Genomic DNA, 23,220 nt, shown 5'->3' with positions numbered 1-23,220 from the left:
AGTTAGTTTTAAATGCAAAAGATTTTTGATACTTTTTTCCTCACGTATTGAAGACATTTAAGGTAATCTTTTAACTAATAAAAATGCTGTTTTTCTACATTTTTAATTGAATTCCAATTTCCAAGGCAGCTTGACACAAATCCCACGTAAATAATTACCATCTAGGAAATCAGAAATATCATTCACCAAATTCTAACATAATAAAAAAGTAAAAATTAAGAATCTGAAAAAAATATATAAAGATACATAATTGCTTAGCTCTCTGTGTATAGATGTAATTCATCCTCTTGGCTAGCAAAAGGAAGTTCAAAATGTTGTGTAAAGGCTCTATTTGTTTGGAAATCCACACATTTTAATGATTACCAACCAATGAGAATAAGCCTTTCTTTAAGAATAGAACTAAAACATACAAATGCAAAACAAGATTAAAATCACTTACTTCAATGAAGGATTTCCTGCTTCTTGATTTAAATCATTCTTGAAATCAGTGATTTAAAATCACTTTGATTTAAACCTGTCCATCTTGGCGAGAGGCACTGAGCAAGTGGAGCTGCTGGGATCTCTGCTTTTCGCTTCCAGCAGCCTTGGAAGAGGGAAAGAAGAAAGAGAAAGTAGTCATCTTTCCCCCATCGCCCTTCCTCCTCCGTGTGACAGCGAGCAAAGGAGGGAGACAGAATAATGGCAGCCTGGTGGCCTGCCATTGCTTTAACATAGGCCTGGTTCAAGAACAACTGAGCCTCGCTGGAAAGCTCCTTGTTAGCAAGACCCTAAATTCAGCGTGCTGGTGTCATGAGCCCCCACACCCCCGCCAGGGGCATTGGCCGGGATTGGACACTAACAGTGCAGGCCTCTGAGACAAAGGAGTAACTCCCTTACGGGGAGCAGTAATTTCAGAACAAGGGCGTGGGTTTGTGGAGAGAGATCAGATTATAGCTGGGGGAGGGGCTGTGAGGTACCCCCTGCAGACCCATGGTTTCCCGGGGCTCACACTCACCACAGACTCTGTCAGCAACACAGCTCTCACTCCATGCCTGGGGCTCCCAAATGTGGGCTCAACCCATCCGCCCTTTCCTGTGGGGCTCCTGCTTGCGTATGTGCAGCTCTCCAAGTCCCAGTTACGGGAGACCTGGGTTCCTGGGAGCGCAGGTCATCCAGCGTGCAGGGAAAGACACCAGTGGAGACCGGAGAGCACCCTGTGAGACCCTGGGGGGAATATAATGGGGGGAGGGGGCCCAGGAAGGGAGGTGTAATGGGGGATGTAACTCGGGGACGGGGGCTCCAGAGGGATATGGGAGCAGAGTGTACAAGCCCTGAAGGAGGAAAGTAGACTGTAGAGGGGGGAGTGAAGAGGAGTGGGGAGGGAGACGCTAATCACCCTGTTTCTCCTCAGCCCGCCCGCCCCCCTCCCTGAGGCACCCAAGTGTCACCTCTCCCCACTGAGGGCCCCAGGCTGGATGGGCCCAACAGAGACTGGAGGAGAGACATTCTGCCCGCAGAGCGGGCACCCCAGAGGCAGGAGGGGTCGCTGCGGGGGAGCTGTGACCAGGACAGGTGGGGGGGAAGGTCAGTCAGGGACCCCTGTGCGGCAGCCAGCGGCTTTGCAGTGTTTGTCAAAGTGTAAGTAACAAGGTAAGCAAGGAACATTGGGAGCCTGTCCCCGACCTGCCCCCTCCACAGTACCTGGCTTTGGAGCAGATACAGCAGCATCGAAGCCTGCCTTGGGGTGGGGTGGGGCGGGAAGGGGGCCTCGGGCCTTTGCAGCTGTGACTTTGGCAGCCCTGTCTGAACCAGCTCGGCGTGTTTGGGTCACGATGCTGATGTGGCCAAGCCCTGACAGTGCAATGCCTGGTGCAAAGTCACCCTTGCTAGGTCAGGGCATCACCCTGCAATTTCTCTGGGTTCACTGCAGCTCCCATTCAACGAGAACCCCTTTGCTGCCCCCAGACACAGCTATTCTCTCATCAATACAACAGGGTTTACAACTAGCTGCAATTAACTGCAGGGGGGCTTAGACACAAAGATCTCAAGCCCACACATGGGATTTGCAATATCACATGGGACCAATGGCCCATCTGCTCTAGTATCTACTGCCCAGCTAATATCTCTGGAGTGCTCTCACCTCACAGGATTGAGCCCTCATTTCCTGGCCAGGCTCTGGCCTGCTGCTCAGACCCACAGACTGTTGTCTCCCCTGCACGCTGTGCTCCAAAGCAGGTTTTACTGGACTGGTCACTCTCCATTTACAATATGAGCGGTAGCAAACTAGTACTGTACATGTCACATGGCAGTCCCTAGTGCAGGGAAAGGCAACAGAGGGTGAGGGGAGGGGAACAGCAGATTCAACCAAAGGAGCAGAGCAGATTTAGTGGTGGGAAGGCAGATAGAACAGAGGATGGGGGGAGGAGGGGCGGGGAGCAGAGCAGGTACAAAGGGGAGTTGAGTGTGCCTGCGGAGCAGAGCTGATACAACAGGGGTGAGGATGGGGGGAAGAGCGGGTGTAACAGGGCGGGGCAGAGCAGGCACAACAGAGCGAGAGGAGAAGCAAAGGAAGAGGAAATCGACTGGGAGACACCAGCCCCCTTCCCCAGTACTCCAAGTCACATGGGAATGCACCATAACCTTCTTCCCTCCTTTGTTACTTCCATCAGGAACACGGCTGGCTCTCCCTGAGACACATGAGGAGAGAGGGGAGCTAGAGGTCATTCCAGAGAGCGCTCTGTTTAATGTAACAACTGCCTCTGGCTCTGGCTGCGTGGGGCAGACAGATCACACCAAGGGGCAGGGGTGCAGAATACGGGCAGAAAGCAGCTCTCCCACCCCCGGATGGGGTGAGATGGACAGCACTGGAAGTGGCGAGTACAAATCAGGAGAGAAAACCCCAATCATCTTCCCTTCCCGTGCAACCTTCCCATGACACACAGCCAGTCTCCCCGTGACCTGGGCTGAAATTCATCTGCTCTGCACTTTGGCAGTTGTGCAATGATGTACATAGAGTTAAAATTCTTCTATACAAAACGCTCAGACCCTGAAGCCTGAGAGTTTATTACCCTCGTTATCATTATCTGTGCTTCTATAGATGCAGATTTTATGAATAGTCATAAAATGTTCTTGGATTTAAAAAAAAAATCTAGACAGCATTAGTAGTGCTGCTGACCCCCGTGCCACTGTATTTCCACTGTCTGACCACAGAAGGCATTCCTCTCCTTTCTTCTAAATGTATTGCCCATCAGTTTCATGCAGTACTCTTCTCACCTGAGCATCGGTGGTAGAACAGACCTGAGCAATGAAGGAATCTTTGATCTGTCTGAGAACCCCAAAGTTCAGATGCTTCTTGGAACCAGGCAAACCTGAGTTTGTAAAGCTGGCTAACACAAACTTTCATGAGAACAAATTCATCTGCAAATTTGACACCATCAGCTCAGGATTAAACAAAGACTGTGAATGGCTTGCCAACTACAGAACCAGTTTCTCCTCCCTTGGTTTTCACACCTCAGCTGCTAGAACAGGGCCTCATCCTCCCTGATTGAACTAACCTCGTTATCTCTAGCCTGATTCTTGCCTGCATATTTATACCTGCCCCTGGAAATTTCCACGACATGCATCCGAAGAAGTGGGTATTCACCCATGAAAGCTCATGCTCCAATATGTCTGTTAGTCTATAAGGTGCCACAGGACTCTTTGCTGCTTTCATGAGAACAGTCTTTCTTGCAAGATTTCCAGTATTTCTTCCTTCTGACCAAACTGTAAAGGCCCTAACAACAGCGCTTTTCATGGAATGTTTTCATTTCTGGCCAACCTCTGTTTCCAGACAGACCCCAGAAGTGCAATAACAGCATAGAATAAAATATCTATCTATCCATCTATCCACAAACACACATTAAAAATTAACCAGTATTTTCCAGCTTAAAAGAAAATAGGTTTGATTCAGGTTCTAGGAGAAAATTTAGATCAGATTTTGTTTTGTACAAAATTGCTTCACTCTTGGAAAGGCCCCTTCTTCTTGTCTCCTGCTTTTGTGCACTTTTCCTTTTTAGAATACCCTTTTCAGTGACTTCCTGGGCTTAGATCTGTATTGCCAGCCATTTGGGGCATTACATTTCAAAGAGCTGCACACATTTTTAGCCACATGGCTACCACTGGCATTAAAGCCCAGGGAATGTTTTGAAAATGTAGGATTTATCTTTGCTCAGAGAACTGGATTTACATTTAAACGGTAAAGTATTTCAGACAGCTGACTTAAAACTATGTTACTTGAGGAATTAATTTACATTTTTTCTAAATGTTTAAGAAAATACAGAGATTAAGAAGCAATACATCAATGAAAATGGAGATTTTTGTAAAATGACCCATTGCTTTTCTGTTTGCTTAAACCCCTTCACTTTTTTTTTTTAAAGTAGTTTAAACTGGTAGATGTTGCTTGAGCTGTTTATCTCACTGTGTGGGGTGGAAGGGGGGAAAGATGAGCCTACTTTGGACTTTATTTTATTGTTAAAATACTAGGAGTCAGCATGACTATAAAAGTGCAGAGCAAATAAAGGAGAGGTGCTTTCTTGTGTTTCAGAGCTAAAGGGGAAAGAGCTTGCTGTCGGTACAGTTTGTGGATTGCAATGATGCTGGCTACCAGGTTCTCCCGGCCTCTGTCACTTTTCTCTGTGAAAACTCTGAATTTCAGGGACATTGGAAATGGTCTCAGGTAAGGAACCTGGGGGCATGGGAGAGTGTGAGGGCTAGCGGGACACACACATCATGGCTCTAAACAGGTACTGAACCAAATCAAACATCAGAGAAATTTGGAAGGGAAGGGGTGGGGTGTTTATGAAGATGATCTGGGCAGAGTAATGAAGTTGCTTCGCTCTAAACACAAGCAGAAGATTAACCATTTAGGTCTGTAATCCTGGCTCAGACAAAATACCCTCTTCATTTGGACCCAGAGTTTGATTTGAGTTTGATTGGTCTAAATTTAGAGTAACTCCCCTCACTTTACAGGACTTGTTCTGGAATAAATGAGTCCAGAATCGGACTCACAGTGAGAGCTGTGCTTGAGCTGAGACTGCAGGGTTTGGTCTGAAATGCAGGAATTTGAATGGAGGAGTCAAATTGTAAAATTAGGTTGGAGTCTAAACTCCTGTCTCCCACAAATGCTGTCTAAAAATGTTACTGATTTATAAATAAAGACAGGTGTTGGATAATGAAGTCAGATGTTTCTACCCTGGCAGAATTTCATTTTAAATTATAGTGTAAAAAATGGTTGCATTTGTTCACTTTCAGGGCCAATTCTTGTTAACATTTCTGACCAGGCAGCGCTCACTGCCGTGAGTAGTCCTTTAAGGTCAATGGGACGATGTTTAGTAGCAGCAGGTGTTTGCAGGATCAGGCCCTACATTAATTTCTGTCCTGCAAAAGGACTTAAATGTTACGAAGAATCTTCTTTCCAACTCAAGTTAAAATAACAAGAACTGTTGTAAGAACTCACATATTTTCTTTTATGTAATTATTTCAATTGACACTGATGTCTCCATCCTTTCCTCTTGGCACTTTTACAACAATTAAAACGTACTTTATAACAATAGAATCAGGGCTTGAGGACTGACACACAACCAAGTCCTCATCCAAATTCATAATGCAAGATATTGACCTGTCACAGTGATATTAACCCTAATGTGCCCACAGCTGACTATATCCCGCTGTCCCTCAATCCACCTCCCCCACCAGGGCCAGATCCAAAGCCGGCTGAAGTCAATGAGAGTCTTGCCACTGACTTCAGAGGGATTGGATCAAGCCCCAAATGTCCAAGAAAAATGAAAGATCAGTTGGGGGAGGGAATATCTTTTATTGGACCAGCTTCTGTTGGTGAGAGAGATGAGATTCCAAGCTCTTCTTCATGGAAAAAGAAGTACTTCACAGCATACCTGGAAAGTTAATTAATCCTGGCTATACATATAAAATGATGGGATCTAAATTGGCTGTTACCACTCAAGAAAGAGATTTTGGAGTCATTGTGGATAGTTCTCTGAAAACATCCATTCAGTGTGCAGTGGCAGTCAAAAAAACAAACACAATTGGGAATCATTAAGAAAGGGATGATAAGACAGAAAATATCATATTGCCTCTATACAAATCCATGGTATGCCCACATCTTGAATACTGCGTGCAGATGTGATTGCCCCATCTCAGAAAAGATATATTGGAATTGGAAAAGGTTCAGAAAAGGGCAACAAAAATGATTAGGGGCATGGAACGGCTGCCATTTAAGGAGAGATTAATAAGACTGGGACGTTTCAGCTTGGAAAAGAGACAACTAAGGGGGCATATGATAGAGGCCTATAGTATCATGACTGGTGCGGAGAAAGTAAATCAGGAAGTGTTATTTACTCCTTCTCATAACACAAGAACTAGGAGTCACCAAATGAAATTAATAGGCAGCAAATTTAAAACAAACAAAAGGAAGTATTTTTTTACACAACGCACAGTCAACCTGTGGAACTCCTTGCCAGAGGATGTTGTGATGGCCAGGACTATAACAGGGTTCAAAAAAGAACTAGATAAGTTCATGGAGGATAGGTCCATCAATGGCTACTAGCCAGGATGGGTAGGGGTGGTGTCCCTAGCCTCTGTATGCCAGAAGCTGGAAATGGGTGACAGGGGATGGATCACTTGATGATTACCTGTTATGTTCATTCCCTCTGGGGCATCTGGCATTGGCCACTGTCGGTAGACAGGATACTGGGCTAGATGGACCTTTGGTTTGACCCAGTAGGGCTGTTCTTATGTTCTTAATTAGGTATCTGGATGTGGGATGGGCAGATGTATGATGGTGATGACAGAGAATAGTTCATCAGTTAGATGAATAGTTCATCACCTACCAAGCATTCAGGTTGGTAGGAAACACCAGTTCCATTTCCCATGTGTGTCTGGAAGATGTGGAGGCCACATCAAACCCATGGAGGCTCTCAGGCTTTGTGCTTGTGGCCCCTCAATACTAGTCAATAATGTCCCAGCCCTGGACTCTTCACTCAGGCAAAACTCCCACTGACTTTGTTTATCCGGCCACCTCACTTTGAGCCCAGCCCTGAAAGGCACTGAGTCTGCCCCTACTGACATCAGAAGGCCTTGGACTTTGGGGGCGGGGGGTTGCCTGAGTGAAGAGTGTGGGATTGGACCCTAAAAAACATTGGAAGCTTTGGCATTGGTTACTGATGACTTTGCAGATGGCTCATGGAGCTGACAGTTTTAAACACTGAAGTCTGAAAAACTGTGTAGAGATTTTTTGTACAAACAGCATGAAACTTTGGTCCAGATACTGCAGTCAGGTCCACCCAGGCAGACACCTGCACCCAGGAGGACCCCAGTGGGGCTACGGTCCCCTTTGCTCACAATACATTTCTGTTTCCTAAATGCACATCTTGTTTCTCTACTCTACACGATCTAAAGCACGCACTGGCTGCTAGCCAGAGCTGCAGTGGAAGTCTCACCATCGACATGAATGGCAGTGCTGTTGCATTGTCAGTGCTTTAATGCAGTGTTTCCCAAACTTGAGACGCTGCTTTGTTTACCTGCCCCGTCCATAGGTCCGCCGATCGCGGCTCCCACTGGCTGCGGTTCACTGCTCCAGGCCAATGGGAGCTGCTGGAAGCGGCCTGGGCCAAGGGACGTACTGGCTGCTGCTTCCAGCAGCCCCCATTGGCCTGGAGCAGCGATCCGCAGCCAGTGGTAGCCGCGATCGGCCGGACCTGCGGACAGGTCAGGTAAACACACCGGCCCAGCCCACCAGGGGCTTTCGCTATACAAGCGGCGTCCCAAGTTTGGGAAACACTGCTTTAATGCAATGGGATAATATTCTGCACACTTGAATCATGACAAATTCTGCCTGAGATTTGCATATAGTTAAATTAATCAAAGCTAACAGATTTAAGAGAACAAATTAAATTCCATAACCATCAGCTCACTGTATCGTCAAAGGTCTCTGATGTGCTCTCTAGAATTCAGTTGTTGTATAAGGGTGATTAAAACTGGTTCACACCATAAAAGCACATTAAGAGGCCTAGTGTCATGCACATTTGCTGGGACTTTCTTTTGCTGGCATCAGTACTGATCAGCAACTCACCTTCATTTCACTCGTCTACCCCACAAAACAAGATAGACAAAATTCACAGTAATCTGCACAAGATTGCTCTGCTCTGCAACAGCACAAGGACAACAGTCGATCAATGTGTTTTAAGTAAATAGCAAAAGAAAGATGACTTTGAAAAATAAAAATGTTTCATGCAACTAAAATGAATGTTATGAAAATGTTGTGGGATGCCAGGCCAGTATCTCGGTTCAGTAATCTTAGACACAGCCAGTTTGTGACCTGCGCCTGACCTCCGCAGCAATTAAACCTCTTCACGCTTGGCTTCTGCTATTTCAAGAGGAGGCAGGGCTTGTGACACTGCAGCTGAGGTAGAGAAGGAGCTGGCCTGTGGAATGGCAGGTGAACTGTAGTAACCCGATTGGTTAAACATGCCAATATCACTTCCGTCCAACTAGATGTTTCCACCTTACCCATCTGAGGCATAGCCCATTTCCTGTCACAGCTCCATCCAGCCCTAGATGCAGCTGAAGAAGCTGAGTACATGTAGATCTTTGTACAAAGTGTTATAGTGTGGCACACATTGTTTAGGGGGTACCTCTGGCATCCGATGAGGATCTGCTTGCAAGTAGCTGAACCAATTTGCTTGAGAGAGAGCAAGAGAGCACTGCTCCCTGAGAAAAAGTGTTTGAGAGACCCAGCCAGGGGATAGCTAAAGAAGCGCAGAGGGAAGCTGAAATACTTGCAGGGAACCAAAGGGAGAGAGCCAAGAGACTGTAGCAAGATGCAGCTGAGAGGCAGCAATAACAGTGAGTGAAGGAACCAGAAAGAAACTGACATCGCTCCAGAGGAGAGGTGATTGCCTGGGGAAGGAATTTGGATTGCTCTCATGGACGTTCTGACTGAGCCCTGACTTTAAATGATCTTTGTAAGCTGAGGGTGAGTTGCTGCCAGTCATACGGCTCTCCTACTAGATGCTCGTTCTGTGGAAAGCATCATCTCTTCCATGTCACTCTGCATTTGGAAATGCAGCATGTCTGGAGATGAACTGTACAGAGGGGATTGTAACCTGTATGGCAGGCATGGCTCAAAGCCACACAAGCTCTTAGTTAAACAATTATTAAGCGGGATGTGAGAACTGCATAAGAGTGTCTGATTGGTGCAGACTCCAGGGCAAGAGAGGTGTTATTTAGGGGATGGGAGGGGCTGTAATTAAGGGTAATGAGGTAGAACTGAGTAAAGGAAAATTTAAGCTGAATATCAGAGACAGTCTCCTAACAGTGAGTTTTATTGGACTGTGGAATGATTGACACCAAACCTGCTTTCTGGGTATTGAATACTGAGTATTGCTGCTCTCAGAACCTCAAAACGTTGGACTGTCCATTTCATGTTTGGGTGTATCCGTGTGCGTTAGATTAGTGACTGTTTTATAAGGCTCACTAGTATCCTGGCAGCTTCAGCTACTGGGAATAGCATCAAGTCTTTTGAGGAAAAAATGCTTGACACAGTGGAGAAAAAATAGGTATAGGGAGATTTGCAGACCAAGCCCTCTGTTCTCAGATTACATCCTATGCCGCGGACAGGAGCAAAACTAAATTACCTCTTTATGGCTCTTGCCTAGGTTTCAAGGTCGGTGGCTGGGAAAGAAATTCTGTGCCTGATTGTTCTCTTTCCTCTTGCAGGCCTGTGCAAGGATTTTGCTTTCCTTTCTTGACTCCAAGTGGCAGACGTTCGTATGCAAGTGAAATAGATCAGGTGAGCGTACAGCACTTTAAAAGAGCTGTCTCTGACGAGCTAGGATTTTTAACACAAACATAGAAACCTTGTGACAAAATTCTCCTCTCTGATCTGCACTACAGAGCCTGTGTTGGACCTCTCTAGCATATTCCACATTCTTTCCTAGTGTGTAGCGTCCATTAACGAAGAAGAGCACGTGGTGAAATTGAACACCCTGACCAGTGTTTTTTCTACTACATTAGGAACTCACTCACCAGTTGGAAAGCTCCTCTCTAAGGAAGTTTATACAGTTGCATTGTGATACCTTGTATACAATAGTCCTGCCCCCTATGAGTGGATGTTAGGGACAGAATTCTTTGCTGGAAGAAATTGGTGTAGCTCCCCAATATGTTCCCTGGCACTTTGAGGAAGAACTGGAGTTTACAGCTGTGTGCATCAGAGGACACCTTGCCCAGTGGTTAGGATGCTAGCCTGGGACTCAGAAGACCTGGGTTCAGTTCTCTGCTCTGCTACATGCTTCCTAGGTGACCTTGGGCAAGTCACTTAGTCTCTCACATCCCTATATCTGAAATTCATTCCTTGATTTTAAGGCCAGAAAGCACCATTAGATCAGTTAGTCTGACCTCCTGTATAACACAGACCCAGTTACTCCAATACTGAGCCCACTGACTTTTGGGAATAATAGCACTTGTGCTGAGGATACAGCACTTCAAGGACTGTGCGTCACTCACACGCTCTGGTCATGGGACTGCCATAGATCGTGTCCTTGGTTACAGTTCCACCTTCCTACCATGCTAGGTGCCCCGGTGTGTGGATTTCAGGGACTGGGAGTGTTGCCAAGTAGCATTTTTCCAAGTGCACAATGCGCCTCCCAAACTCTCACCATGAGCTAGTGTTTAAAACGTGTTTTCTGACAGAAGATCTCCATGGCTATAGTACCAGGCATAATTATTTGTATTGCTGTAAATTACAGTTAATTAAGGGTCAGATTCTGCCCTGTGCCCTGGGTGGGGGGCAGCCATGGAGTCCTCAGGAGCACAGCTAGATCAGCCTGCCCAAATGCCTCCTGGGAACCACTGGAGTGTGCTGGCCGAGCAGTACCTCCCCCCCTCCGCCCCCGCACACACTTTAGTGAAGGTACCATGTGCTCCCCCCTTGTTAGCTGATCAAGGGCATGGCCCCATCCCTCCTCATCTCCTTCCTGACGGCTAGTGCCTGCCTGCTGGCGCACCGGAAGGGCCATCCTCCCGGGTACGCTTGTGGCCAGGCTTGTACCCTCCTGCCTTTGCACATGGCACAGGCCTGACATTATAATAATCCCTGTCCGCATTAATCACAGATGCTGCTCCGACCCCGAGCGACTAACAGAACCTTGGGGAGAGTTCGGTCGGACTAGCTAATGTCATTGTCACTCAGCCCCAGTGTGCCCTGGGGAAAGCCACGTGTCTCGTTTTGAACAGAGGCCATGGTAAATGGTTCTTCACTAACGGTACTGATAGCAGCACCCTCTCTATGTGTAATGCCTGGCGCAAATGGGGCCAGCACATCAAACCTGGACACAGTGGCCTGGGCCTGTATCTAATCAAAATGGTGGAGTCAATTCCTTTGCTCCTAAAGGAAGTCAGAGCACTTCACACACCGCTTATAGGGATTTGAACATCCTCCACCGCTGACCTCCAGCCATTCAATGTTCTTAGGAGGAGGAGTGAATATTAACTTCCCCTTTTTGACCTTCATAGTGAAAAATAGCTAGGCAAAAAATAATATCTTACATTAACCAACTGGTTTCCCATCCAAATATTAAACCAGTCAGATTCTGCGTGTCTTATGAGATCTGATGAGATTGTAACCAGAGGGTTTGTGTGTTATAGGTATCAGAGGGGTAGCCGTGTTAGTCTGGATCTATAAAAGCAACAAAGAATCCTGTGGCACCTTATAGACTAACAGACGTTTTGCAGCATGAGCTTTCGTGGGTGAATACTCACTTGCATCCGAAGAAGTGGGTATTCACCCACGAAAGCTCATGCTGCAAAACGTCTGTTAGTCTATAAGGTGCCACAGGATTCTTTGTTGCTTTGTGTTATAGGGTGGCCACAAGAAACAAGCAGTGAGTAGGATTAAACTGAAACCTTTCTTTAATTGCATTGACATATTTCTCCCCCGTAAGTTCTCGTTTGCATATTGCATTTATTCATTCCTGCTCGGTTCAGCTAACCCTGAATACAGCAGGGCAGTTCTAGGTTTGGAGAACATCTGAGCTTTGTTGGTAGCTCTTTATTGTATTTTCAGGCGTTATTTCTAGGTGTATGTGAACTGCTGTAGGGGTTGCCTGGTCTCTGTTCTGCTAGAGCCCATCACCATTGGATGCTGAGCCATTCTCCTGGTCTGGGATGATGTTAATCCCTGCCTCTCACAGATACTTGTGAAGAGCTAATGTTTGGTGCCTTTGGGATGTGCCAGATTCCACCAACTGGCCTGCAGTTGAGAGGACGTCCCTGGGAGAGGATGCCTCTGACCTCATATACGAGTTTTATTCCTGCTCTGCAATTCACTTGTTTCAAACACTCTCTTTCAATATGTTTTATTTTGTCTTGTTTTACAGATTGGCAGCAAAGCTGTACTCATTACTGGCTGTGACTCAGGTTTTGGGTTCTCTTTAGCCAAACATCTGCACTCCAAAGGCTTCATTGTCTTTGCTGGTTGCCTGTTTAAGGTAGGGAAATAAGAGAGCTTGGTCCTTCATCTAACACACATGCACTGTAACACACTGCACAATTTCCTATCAGTGGGTGTCACACCAAGAAATGACACAAGCATTTGTTTCACTTCCATGAGAATCGGAGATGGGCCTAGACCAGAACCCCAGATCTACCCACCTGAGATTTGGGGGAATTGCACATCTGAATTCAGATCCAAATATCATGGCTCTGACCCAATTTAAAAATGGGCCAGAACCTAAAATCTGGACACACTGACTTGGGACCATCTCAAATCAGAATGTTGGAGTCAATTCTGGGCTGGGTCTTTGGACCTAATCTTCCGATAAAGCCTATTTATTTAAAGCGTATTTTGACTAATTTATTAGTGCACCCACCCCCCAACCCTCTGGTGACTAGATGGCACATGGTGCAAATTCACTGTTTTCCAGAGTCAGAAGTACAGATAATCCCCAGTGTAAATCAGGAGTGACTCCAGTGAAGGCAGTAGCACTGATGCAAGTGAAGTCAGTTCCTAGGTATCCTAGCCAAATTCTGTCCTGATTTCCCTGTTTATTACAGTGAGGGTTTCAATGGGGTGTAAGACAGGCCAGAATTCAGGCCACTGTGTCAGTGTGAGGCCCTGGGATGGTTCCCTTGGCTGGATGGCAGTTAAGCCAGCCAGTTTCCTGTGGGAACACACTTTGTTCTCAGTAGGGTACGAAAGAGTGGTTACCTATTTTAAATGGTGTCAGGTGTAACCATAGAATCATAGAATATCAGGGTTGGAAGGGACCTCAGGAGGTCATCTAGTCCAACCCCCTGCTCAAAGCAGGACCAAACCCAACTAAATCATCCCAGCCAGGGCTTTGTCAAGCCTGACCTTAAAAACCTCTAAGGAAGGAGATTCCACCACCTCCCTAGGTAACCCATTCCAATGTTTCACCACTCTCTGAGTGGAAAAAGTTTTTCCTAATATCCAACCTAAACCTCCCCCACTGTAACTTGAGACCATTACTCCTTGTTCTGTCATCGGGTACCACTGAGAACAGTCTAGATCCATCCTCTTTGGAACCCCCTTTAAGTAGTTGAAAGCAGCTATCAAATCTCCGTTCATTCTTCTCTTCTGCAGACTAAACAATCCCAGTTCCCTCAGCCTCTCCTCATAAATCATGTGTTCCAGCCCCCTAATCATTTTTGTTGCCCTTCGCTGGACTCTTTCCAAGTTTCCCACATCCTTCTTGTAGTGTGGGGCCCAAAACTGGACACAGTACTCCAGATGAGGCCTCACCAGTGTCGAATAGAGGGAAATGATAACATTCCTCGATCTGCTGGCAATGCCCCTACTTATACAGCCCAAAATGCCATTAGCTTTCTTGGCAACAAAGGCACGCTGTTGACTCATATCCAGCTTCTCGTCCACTGTAACCCCTAGGTCCTTTTCTGCAGAACTGCTGCCTAGCCACTCGGTCCCTAGCCTGTAGCAGTGCATGGGATTCTTCCGTCCTAAGTGCAGGACTCTGCACTTGTCCTTGTTGAACCTCATCAGGTTTCTTTTGGCCCAGTCCTCTAATTTGTCTAGGTCCCTCTGTATCCTATCCCTACCCTCCAGCATATCTACCACTCCTCCCAGTTTAGTGTCATCTGCAAACTTGCTGAGAGTGCAGTCCACGCCATCCTCCAGATCATTAATGAAGATATTGAACAAAACCGGCCCCAGGACCGACCCCTGGGGCACCCGGCTTGATACCGGCTGCCAACTAGACATGGAGCCATTGATCACTACCCGTTGAGCCCGACGATCTAGCCAGCTGTCTATCCACCTTATAGTCCATTCATCCAGTCCATACTTTAACTTGCTGGCAAGAATACTGTGGGAGACCGTATCAAAAGCTTTGCTAAAGCCAACCATGCCCATATCATAATTATTAGCTTCAAAGAGACACTGCCAGGTACTTTTAAAATGTTTTTAATACAATTCCCACATTTTTGCCTTTCTATTCATTTTTTAAAATTGTATAATTTTTTTTCGTTCTGCATTGTTTCAAATTGTGGTAGTGCAGCTCTGGCAAAGGGGTTTATTTAACTGCGGCTCCCTCTACTGGCTCTGCAGCAAAAGAACACGGAGTACTGTAGGGCCATGGAAACTGTTGTTTGTTTTAAAACTACCTGAGGGACAGAACAATGGCCACTCTTTTTCTGAGTATTTCTACTGAGCTTTTGCCATAAAAGATTAACGTTATAGTCTGTCAGTGTAGTCTGTGGCAGAGCTAAAGATTAAAACAACAAGGAGTCTGGAGGCACCTTAAAGACTAACCGATTTATTTGGGCATAAGCTTTCGAGGGTAAAAAACGTCTTCAGTGGAGGTTTTTTACCCACGAAAGCTTTTACCTCAGAGTGTCATTTAGCAGGATTTTCTTCTCTGGGAATTGATTTCCAGCTTTTCCAAGATTTGCCATGGGAGGAGTATTTTTTGTTTCACTTGTCCTCTCTTACTTCCTCTGGCCCTGTCTTCTGATTCTGAGGACTTTGCACGCTTACAATTTGTGACTTCTTCCTGGCATCTCTAGATGTACCATTTGTGCGTTGTTTGACCTTTTTGGCTACACACTGACCTCAGCACCACCCTGTGTTTGAGCAAGCAACCAACGTCTGCACTAAGCTGTCTTTTCAATCACAATCAAAACAAGCAATCCAAAAAGCCACACACGGGTCTAAAAGTGCTGCATTTTCATACGCATCTCTGCTAAATGTTTCTGTGTGAATCGAGCACAGAAATCGAGCCTTCTTGTAAGGACAAATACTAATCACTACTAACACAGCCCATGCTGGAACAAGAGAGGCAATCCAAGGAAAGATGGAGAAGAGAATAGACAAGACATCGGAGATTTGAGTTAATGAACTCCAGAGAAATCCTACCAGGAACCAGAGCAGATGAGGCCTGAGAAAGGAGGAGCCTTCAGGAGAATCCTTGGAAGAAGCGGACGTGCAGGGACTTAGGGATCAGTGGCCATCATTCTGCCATCACATTGAGATGTTGGGATTGGACAGATGGGAGGATCAGCCTTCTGGTTGGGTAGGCTCTGAGCTAAGGGAAAGATAGGCTGAGGGTATGTTCGTACTATGAAGACTATCAGCATTGCTATGTCAGCATAGCCCCATAGTGTAGAGACAGCCTATACTGATGGAAGGAGTTTCTCGCAGTGAGGAGAGGACACATGAGGCTTTTTCAAGCCAGACTTTCACCATCGTCACCAAGGGATTTGTGCAATGGCCAGGGCTGTCCAGTAGCTAGTGCTCTCTTGCCAGTCAAGGGCCCAGTCCTGAGAGGTGATGAGCCTATGAAACTCACAGCCACCTCTCAGCATCAGGTCCAAACCGTGCTGCTGATGCCATGTGGAGAGGGAGGAGCAGCCGTGTGTGCTGGGGGCCAGGAGGCAAGAGCAGAGAGAGCTTAGAATATGGTGTAAAACATGACCGAATGAGAGTGCAGGTGGATACGTGAACACAGCTCACATTTCCACACAGCTGGAGGGAACCGCTCGGAGCAGACATATCAATGAGAGCGAGCTGGCCGGGAAAGAGGCGTGTCATAAAAGGATGAAGTGAGAGTAAATGCAGCCAAGGGGATGTGTCCATGGGTGATCTCTGGAGCAGTGTCATCAGTTTGGAGTGTCCTGCTGCCGGATGGCCTGGATCAGCTGGAGAGAAGGGCAGTAAAGATGGTGAAGGGGTTAGGGTGTAAATCCTGAAAGGACCCACTGAGGGGATTGGGTATGTTCAGCGGAGAAGAAAGGTGCCAAGGAGGGGAGATAGGACTGGAGAGAGGGAGTGATCAGGAGTCAGCCATGGGGAGGACGACAGCAAGACGGTGGAAGAGGCTCTGTTCTGGGAAAACTGCCAATAGAGAGGGGGACAGCCAGGTTCTTTGGCCTCAAGCCACCATCCTGAGCACTAGCAGGGCCACAAGCACCTCTGATCTGCACGTTCACCTCTGCACAAGTGGGAGCTGCTTGGGAGAACCCAGGACAGCCAGTGGCTTGTAGGAAAGAAGGGTGCAGAGATACCCACACATTATGAGGGGCTGGACTAGATGCCCCAGTGCCCTCCAGCCCTGATTCTGTGATTAAGGACTGGGGTTTGTGCTCAGTATACAGCTACTCTCGCTGCTGTGTGATTTTCTGCACACAATATGTTATCGTATCCCAGCCGAACGTGAGTCCTAAAGATCAAGTCTCAAACCCAGCTGAGTTACTTGCCCAAAGAAGGGGGGACCCAGCCCCCCTTCGCTTGCAGTGTGGGGCATTACCCAAGCCCCATAAGCCTGCGTCATGTGGAAGTAACATCTCACACACTCTCCTTCCCTCAGAAAGGATCAGTTCTTCAAAGCAGATTCAGTGGGAGACTCAGCAGCCAGGGCTAACTGGTCAGGGGAGGGTCTCCCGGAGGGATATTCTTCCAGGGGGAGCAGCCCCCCCTCCACCCCAGAGTTGTAGGGGCGAGCCAGCTGTCTGGTATCCACCCACTGAACTCTCATGGTTTTCTTTTAGCGGCTTCCTTGTATTTGGCCCTTTTCTTCTTGCACAAACTTCACCCAAATCCAGAAGAGACGTAAACTGATTTCTTTCCTCTGCCTAGGACCAAGGAGCAGCAGGTTCTCAAGAGCTGGACAATATGAAGAGTGAGCGAATGAGAACTATCCAGCTCAATGTCTGCAACAGCCAAGAGATTGAGCGAGCGGTGGAGCATATGGGAGCCAGTTTGAAGGACCCCCAGGAAGGTGGGAGATTGTTCATTGGGTTTTGTGCACAGACTTACACGGAAGGAGCTCTCTTGGCTTGCGCCTCATGTGATTTTCAGGGCAGGCTTCAGAAGCTGTGTGTGTGAAGGGGAGAAAGCTTCAGGCAGCAGCAGTTCCGAGCAGGCTGTCCCATCCAGACACCCCAGATCACTGTGAGACTGTCTGTCACTCAGGGCTTGGCCACACTGGCAATTTACAGCGCTGCAACTTTCTGGCTTGGGTGTGAAAAAACACCCCCCTGAGCGCAGCAAATTTCAGCGCTGTAAATCGCCAGTGTAGACAGTGCCCCAGCACTGGGAGTGTAGAGCCGTGCTCCCTGCGCTGGTAGTTACGCCCCTTGTGGAGGTGGGGTTTTATTAGAGAGCTGGGAGAGCTCTCTCCGAGCCCTGCACCATGACCACACAAGGCATGTTAAAGCGCTGCCACGGCAGCGCTTTAGTGTTGCCAGGGTAGACTAAAAGTAGCCTCACCTATCCGAATGTGTGACTTGCCAGGAGCGTGCTGAGTGCCCCACATGGCTCAGGCCCCATGGGAATCTTGCTGCCCACCTCCAGCTCTGCTCTGATGCCTCAGCATGAGCTGCTGCAGCAGGCAGCCAGAGCCTTTATAAGCCTCTTTCATGTTGCAGCAGGGCCCTGCAGTGACTGCCAGGCCCAGCAGGGCATCTTCTGGAGCATCCCAGTGGGGCAGGAGCCACCTGAAGCAATGTAGACAGCAGCATATGGTTTGAAATGTGTTAAGAATCAGCTGGGTGCCAGCTGCTCTCTCAGTTACTCACCCCCCTCTCCCAGTTAAACAGTGACTCCCACTGGCTCTCTGCACTCTCCTAGTACAGAGCTTTGGCCCTGGGCTACACCAGCGCAGTCCAGCACATGGGGCCCACTGGGGAAAGTCCTGCAGGAGGGGAGAGCAAAGCACTTGAAACCTCCCACTTTCCCTTTAGGGGCAGGGAACAGTTGGCCAGCACAGCCCCAAAAGTGAATTATCCAGAATGGCCAGGGGATGTGTGTGTTGTGTGTATCTCACAGCCTCCCCTGGAGGTCTGCCATGGAGCCCCAGCATAAGGGAGAACATCTCCCATTTGGTGAAACCCCCAGTGGGAGGATGCTGGTGCAAATTGCCAGTGGGGGTAAACCACCTATCTCTTTCTTAATGATTCCCAACATTCTGTTTGGTTTTTTGACTGCCGCTGCACATTGAGTGGATGTTTTCAGAGAACTATCCACAATGACTCCAAGATCTTTTTCTTGAGCGGCAAAAGCTAATTTAGACCCCATCATTTTGTATGTGTACTGGGGATTATGAGGGAGAAAAGGTGGGGGAGGTAATATCTTTTATTGGACCAACTTCTGTTGGGGGAGAGAGACAAGCTTTTGAGCTTACACAGAGCTCTTCCTCAGGTCTGGGAAATGTACTTGGGTGTCACAGGTATGCACAAGGTGGAACAGATTGTTTAGCATAAGGAGTTAACACACATTTCAAGGGACACCTCTCCAAGTCATGGGGGGAAAGGAAGTGGGAGGGCAGCAGTTGTGTGTGAGTGTGGGGGGGTGTTAGTGGGTTACAGATTGTTGTAATAAACCATAAATCCAGTCTCTCTATTCAAATCATTATTTTTAGTGCCTAGAAAAGTTATGGGGCTGCCTGGGCTCCCTTGTTTGTGTGTCTTGGGAAGCATGCATAAGGTCCCCGTGGTGGGCTTGTGGGGGATGAGGTTGTAGGATTTCTTTGGGAGTTGTTTGGGGAAGGATTTGATGATATCCTGACATTTCTGGGTGAATTCTGGTGTGGGGTCTTCTCTGAGTTCTGTAGAGCAGGCGCTGTCAGATGAGTTGTCGTTTGGCCTCGTTAGCATAGTCATCATGATTGAGGACTACGACGGCGGCCCCTTTGCCTCCTGGTTTGGTCACTCTCTGGTGGTTGGATTTCAGGGGCTTTATAGCTACCCTCCCAGCGGTGGAGAGATTGTGTGGATATGGTGTTTGTTAGAGTTTCTCAGTCAATGTTTTCCCTGAAGCAGTCCATGTAACAATCAAGAGTGTAGGGTGTCCAGTCAGGTGACTCTCTTTTCTTATGACTGTCGGTGGGGGCATGGTAAGTGTGGGTGATGTCGTCATTGTTGTGAAAGAATTCTTTGAGGCAGAGTTGCCGGAAGAATGTCTAGTCCTCTACATGTTAGTATGATAACAGGGTCTGTAGCGGGTCAGAAATTCAGCCCCTTGAAGAGGACAGATAATTCAGCTCTGACGTGGGGTAGCATTGATAAATTGATGATGTTGGAGTGTCAAGTGGTGTCCATGTAGAGGATCATATCCTGGAACAGGCCACCCAAAGACCCCAAGAAAACCTGCTTCAGTACAGAAATAAAACCCCCTCTGACCGCACACCCCTAGGCATCCCCTACCATCTCTCACTGGAACCCGTATGGGGTACCATCAAACAACTACAACCCATACTCAGTAGGGACCCCATCCTGAAACCTCCTTTCAGGCCTTCAAAAAATCCCCACAAATGCTCCAAGCTCATCATCAGAAGCAAGCTCCTCACTAACCAGGACCCACCAACTCAAAGAGGCACCAGACCCTGCCAGAACAGCAGATGCAAAACCTGCAGACATATCTCCACTGCTTCAATGATCAACACCCCCCATGACGCATCTTTTGAGATCCATGTGTCCTACACATGCCTGTCACAACATGTGGCTTACCTCCTCCAGTGCACTGAATGCCCCAATAACAGCTATGTGGTGAAACCGGACAATCACTGTGCTCCTGAACATAGGTGCTGGAACAGGGGGTGCTGCCACACCCCCTGGCTTGAAGTGGTTTCCATCATAGACAGAGTTTACAGTTTGGTTCAATGGCTCTCAGCACCTCCACTGTACAGATTGTTCCAGCACCCCTGCTCTTGAATGAACTTGCACAGGAAAATAATAGACAAAAACACCCCATCACCTGTGGGTGAGCAGCTTCACAAAGTCATTGCTCTATATGTGACCTATCAGTCCTCATCATCAAAGGAAACCTGCACAACGCCTTCAAAAGACGAGCCTGGGAGCTTAAATTCATAACTTTGCTAGACACTAAAACCATGGACTGAATAGAGATGCTGGATGTATGGCTTATTACAACAATCTGTAATCCACTAACCGCCCCCTCTCCACCTTTTTTCCTCCTTTTCCCCCTATGACTGGAAGCATCTAAGTTTCATGCAAGCGCACAAGTCCTGACCATGGCGAGCAGCTCGGTCCCTGAGCCCTGGTAGGATTCTCGAACTAAGCGTTCCCCAGTGGCCCCGATCCAATATGCATCCTCAGGCTGTCTAAGAGCACATACAGAACTGGTCTCCACACAAAAAGCAGCCAAGAAGGGGGTGGGTCCCTTGTACTCAGTAGTGCTGTGATTAGAGCACTCACCTGGGATGTATGAGGCTGAAGTTCAGATCCTCACTCTGTCTGGTTCAGAGCCGAGCTCCCACTTCCCAGCTGAGTGCACAAACCACTTGGCTGACCGATGGGAGGCAGCAGCAGCACCACCTTGCTGGTCTGTAGCGAGAATGGGCTGACGGACCTCACTCCAGGAGAGGGGCCGTGGCTGACTCCCAAGCAGGGAAGGGTGCCTGACTACATTTGAGGGGAGGGGCATAGGCCACACCCCTTCCCCAGACATTTCCTGCTCTGCACTCACAATCACTTTCCTAGGCAGCCCGTGCATTGCACAGGGAGCCTGAGCGCCTGCTCAGGGCTGTGGGTTCCATGGGGGAGCAGGGCACCTAAACTCAGCCATTGCAACGCTGAGCCTAACTGCCCCATGTGGAACTAGCCCCGAGCCTGTGAATGTGCACTGGAGGGAAAGCTGCAGCCAACATTTCACAGCACACGAGGCTCTCCTGGCTAAACTACACCCTTTACCGGGCAGAGCTGTTACCTAATCATGCTGCTTTGCCTGTATTTCTATTGAGAAACTCATTAAACTACAGACACAGATTCCTTTTCGACATCACATCCTCTCTGCTCCCCAGAGGAACCAGCAGCCAGTTACACAGGCCCTCTGCCATTCTGCATCTCCTTCTTGGGCCATAGGGATGAGGGTAGGGTGAGCCAACCCATGTCATGTCTGGATACTGTTCCCCCATTTGCTGTTAAGGAAGGTGCCAGCTAAACTCCCTGGGCTTCTCTCTCCTGTAGTTACCAAAGTCCCTGGAAGGGGCGTTAGCAGTTGTTGGGGTGGGCCATGCTCCGGCAGTGGCAGAACGCCAGTTCACACCAGCGGGGCCCAGCTCCGGCAGCGGCAGCAGGGTGCCAGTTCACACCAGCGGGACCCAGCTCCAGCAGCAGCAGCGTGACGGTTCACACCAGTGGGGCCCGGCTCCAGTAGCAGCAGCATGACGGTTCACACCAGCAGGGCCCGGCTCTGGCAGCAGCAGCAGGATGCCAGTTCACACCAGCGGGGCCCGGCTCTGGCAGCGGCAGCAGGGTGCCAGTTCACACCAGCGGGGCCCGGCTCTGGCAGCAGCAGCAGGGTGCCAGTTCACACCAGCGGGGCCCGGCTCTGGCAGCGGCAGCAGGGTGCCAGTTCACACCAGCAAGGCCCGGCTCTGGCAGCAGCAGCAGGGTGCCAGTTCACACCAGCGGGGCCCGGCTCCAGCGGCAGCAGCATGACAGTTCACACCAGCAGGGCCTGGCTCCGGCAGCGGCAGCAGCATGCCGGTTAATACCAGCAGGGCCTGGCTTCAGCGGCAGCAGCATGACGGTTCACACCAGCGGGGCCCGGCTCCAGTGGGAGCAGTGTGCCGGTTCACACCAGCAGGGCCCGGCTCCGGCAGCGGCAGAATGCCAGTTAACACCAGCAGGGCCCGGCTCCGGCAGCGGCAGCAGGGTGACGGTTCACACCAGCGGGGCCCGGTTCCAGCAGCAGCAGCAGGGTGCCAGTTCACACCAGCAGGGCCCGGCTCCGGCAGCAGCAGCAGGGTGCCAGTTCACACCAGCAGGGCCCGGCTCCAGCGGCAGCAGTGTGACGGTTCACACCAGCGGGGCCCGGCTCCAGTGGGAGCAATGTGACGGTTCACGCCAGCTGGGCTCGACTCCAGCAGTGGCAGCAGTGCACTGGTTCACGCCAGCTGGGCCCGTCTCTGGCGGCGGCAGCGCGCCGGTTCGCGCCAGCTGGGCCCGTCTCTGGCGGCGGCAGCGCGCCGGTTCACGCCAGCTGGGCTTGTCTCCGGCGGCGGCGGCAGCGCGCCGGTTCACGCCAGCTGGGCCCGTCTCCGGCGGCGGCTGGGCGCGGGTTCCCGCCAGCTGGGGCCGGCTGCGGCGGCGGCAGCGCGCCGGTTTGCGCCAGCTGGGCCCGTCTCTGGCGGCGGCAGCGCGCCGGTTCACGCCAGCTGGGCTTGTCTCCGGCGGCGGCAGCGCGCCGGTTCGCGCCAGCTGGGCCTGTCTCCGGCGGCGTCAGCGTGCCGGTTCGCGCCAGCTGGGCCTGTCTCCGGCGGCGTCAGCGCGCCGGTTCACGCCAGCTGGGCCCGTCTCCGGCGGCGGCAGCGCGCCGGTTTGCGCCAGCTGGGCCCGTCTCCGGCGGCGGCAGCGCGCCGGTTCGCGCCAGCTGGGCTTGTCTCCAGCATCAGCAGTGCGCCAGCTGGGTGCTGGCCCTGAGTTCTGATGAGCCAAACCTTTCTTCATCCTGAATGGAAAACCTGCTTGTGTCATCAGCAGGACTGGTGCCATGCGCGATTTGTGCACCAGGAGGTGCCATGCCAGAGCTCAGCCTCTCACTCAGTGAACTAAGGGAGAGGTTGGCATGGAGCCAGCTGTGATAATCTGCCTCTATTGTAAGCCCCACTCTGAGGCTGGGGAAGTTTCCTTATGTTCTGTCCCAATTCACTTCATCAGCCAGGCCTCCTGGAAGCCGAGGGGGCTTCATCTGCA

The 23,220-nt window shown here is 49.4% G+C and overlaps 1 protein-coding gene across 1 annotated transcript in view; it reads left to right on the top strand.

Annotated features, from left to right (window-relative positions):
• BDH1 (3-hydroxybutyrate dehydrogenase 1) overlaps nt 1-23,220 on the top strand; it is a 37,019-nt gene that overhangs the window by 4,831 nt on the left and 8,968 nt on the right. The window contains exons 2-5 of the mRNA XM_039489074.1: nt 4,562-4,693; nt 9,751-9,823; nt 12,408-12,518; nt 17,141-17,282. Coding sequence (XP_039345008.1) covers nt 4,608-4,693; nt 9,751-9,823; nt 12,408-12,518; nt 17,141-17,282 — 412 coding nt within the window. The 5' untranslated portion in view covers nt 4,562-4,607. The remainder of the gene's footprint in view (nt 1-4,561; nt 4,694-9,750; nt 9,824-12,407; nt 12,519-17,140; nt 17,283-23,220) is intronic.

Source organism: Mauremys reevesii, linkage group 9, assembly GCF_016161935.1.
Source record: "Mauremys reevesii isolate NIE-2019 linkage group 9, ASM1616193v1, whole genome shotgun sequence".
NCBI classification, from domain to species: Eukaryota; Metazoa; Chordata; order Testudines; family Geoemydidae; genus Mauremys; species Mauremys reevesii.
This window is presented reverse-complemented; position numbering and strand designations above follow the sequence as displayed.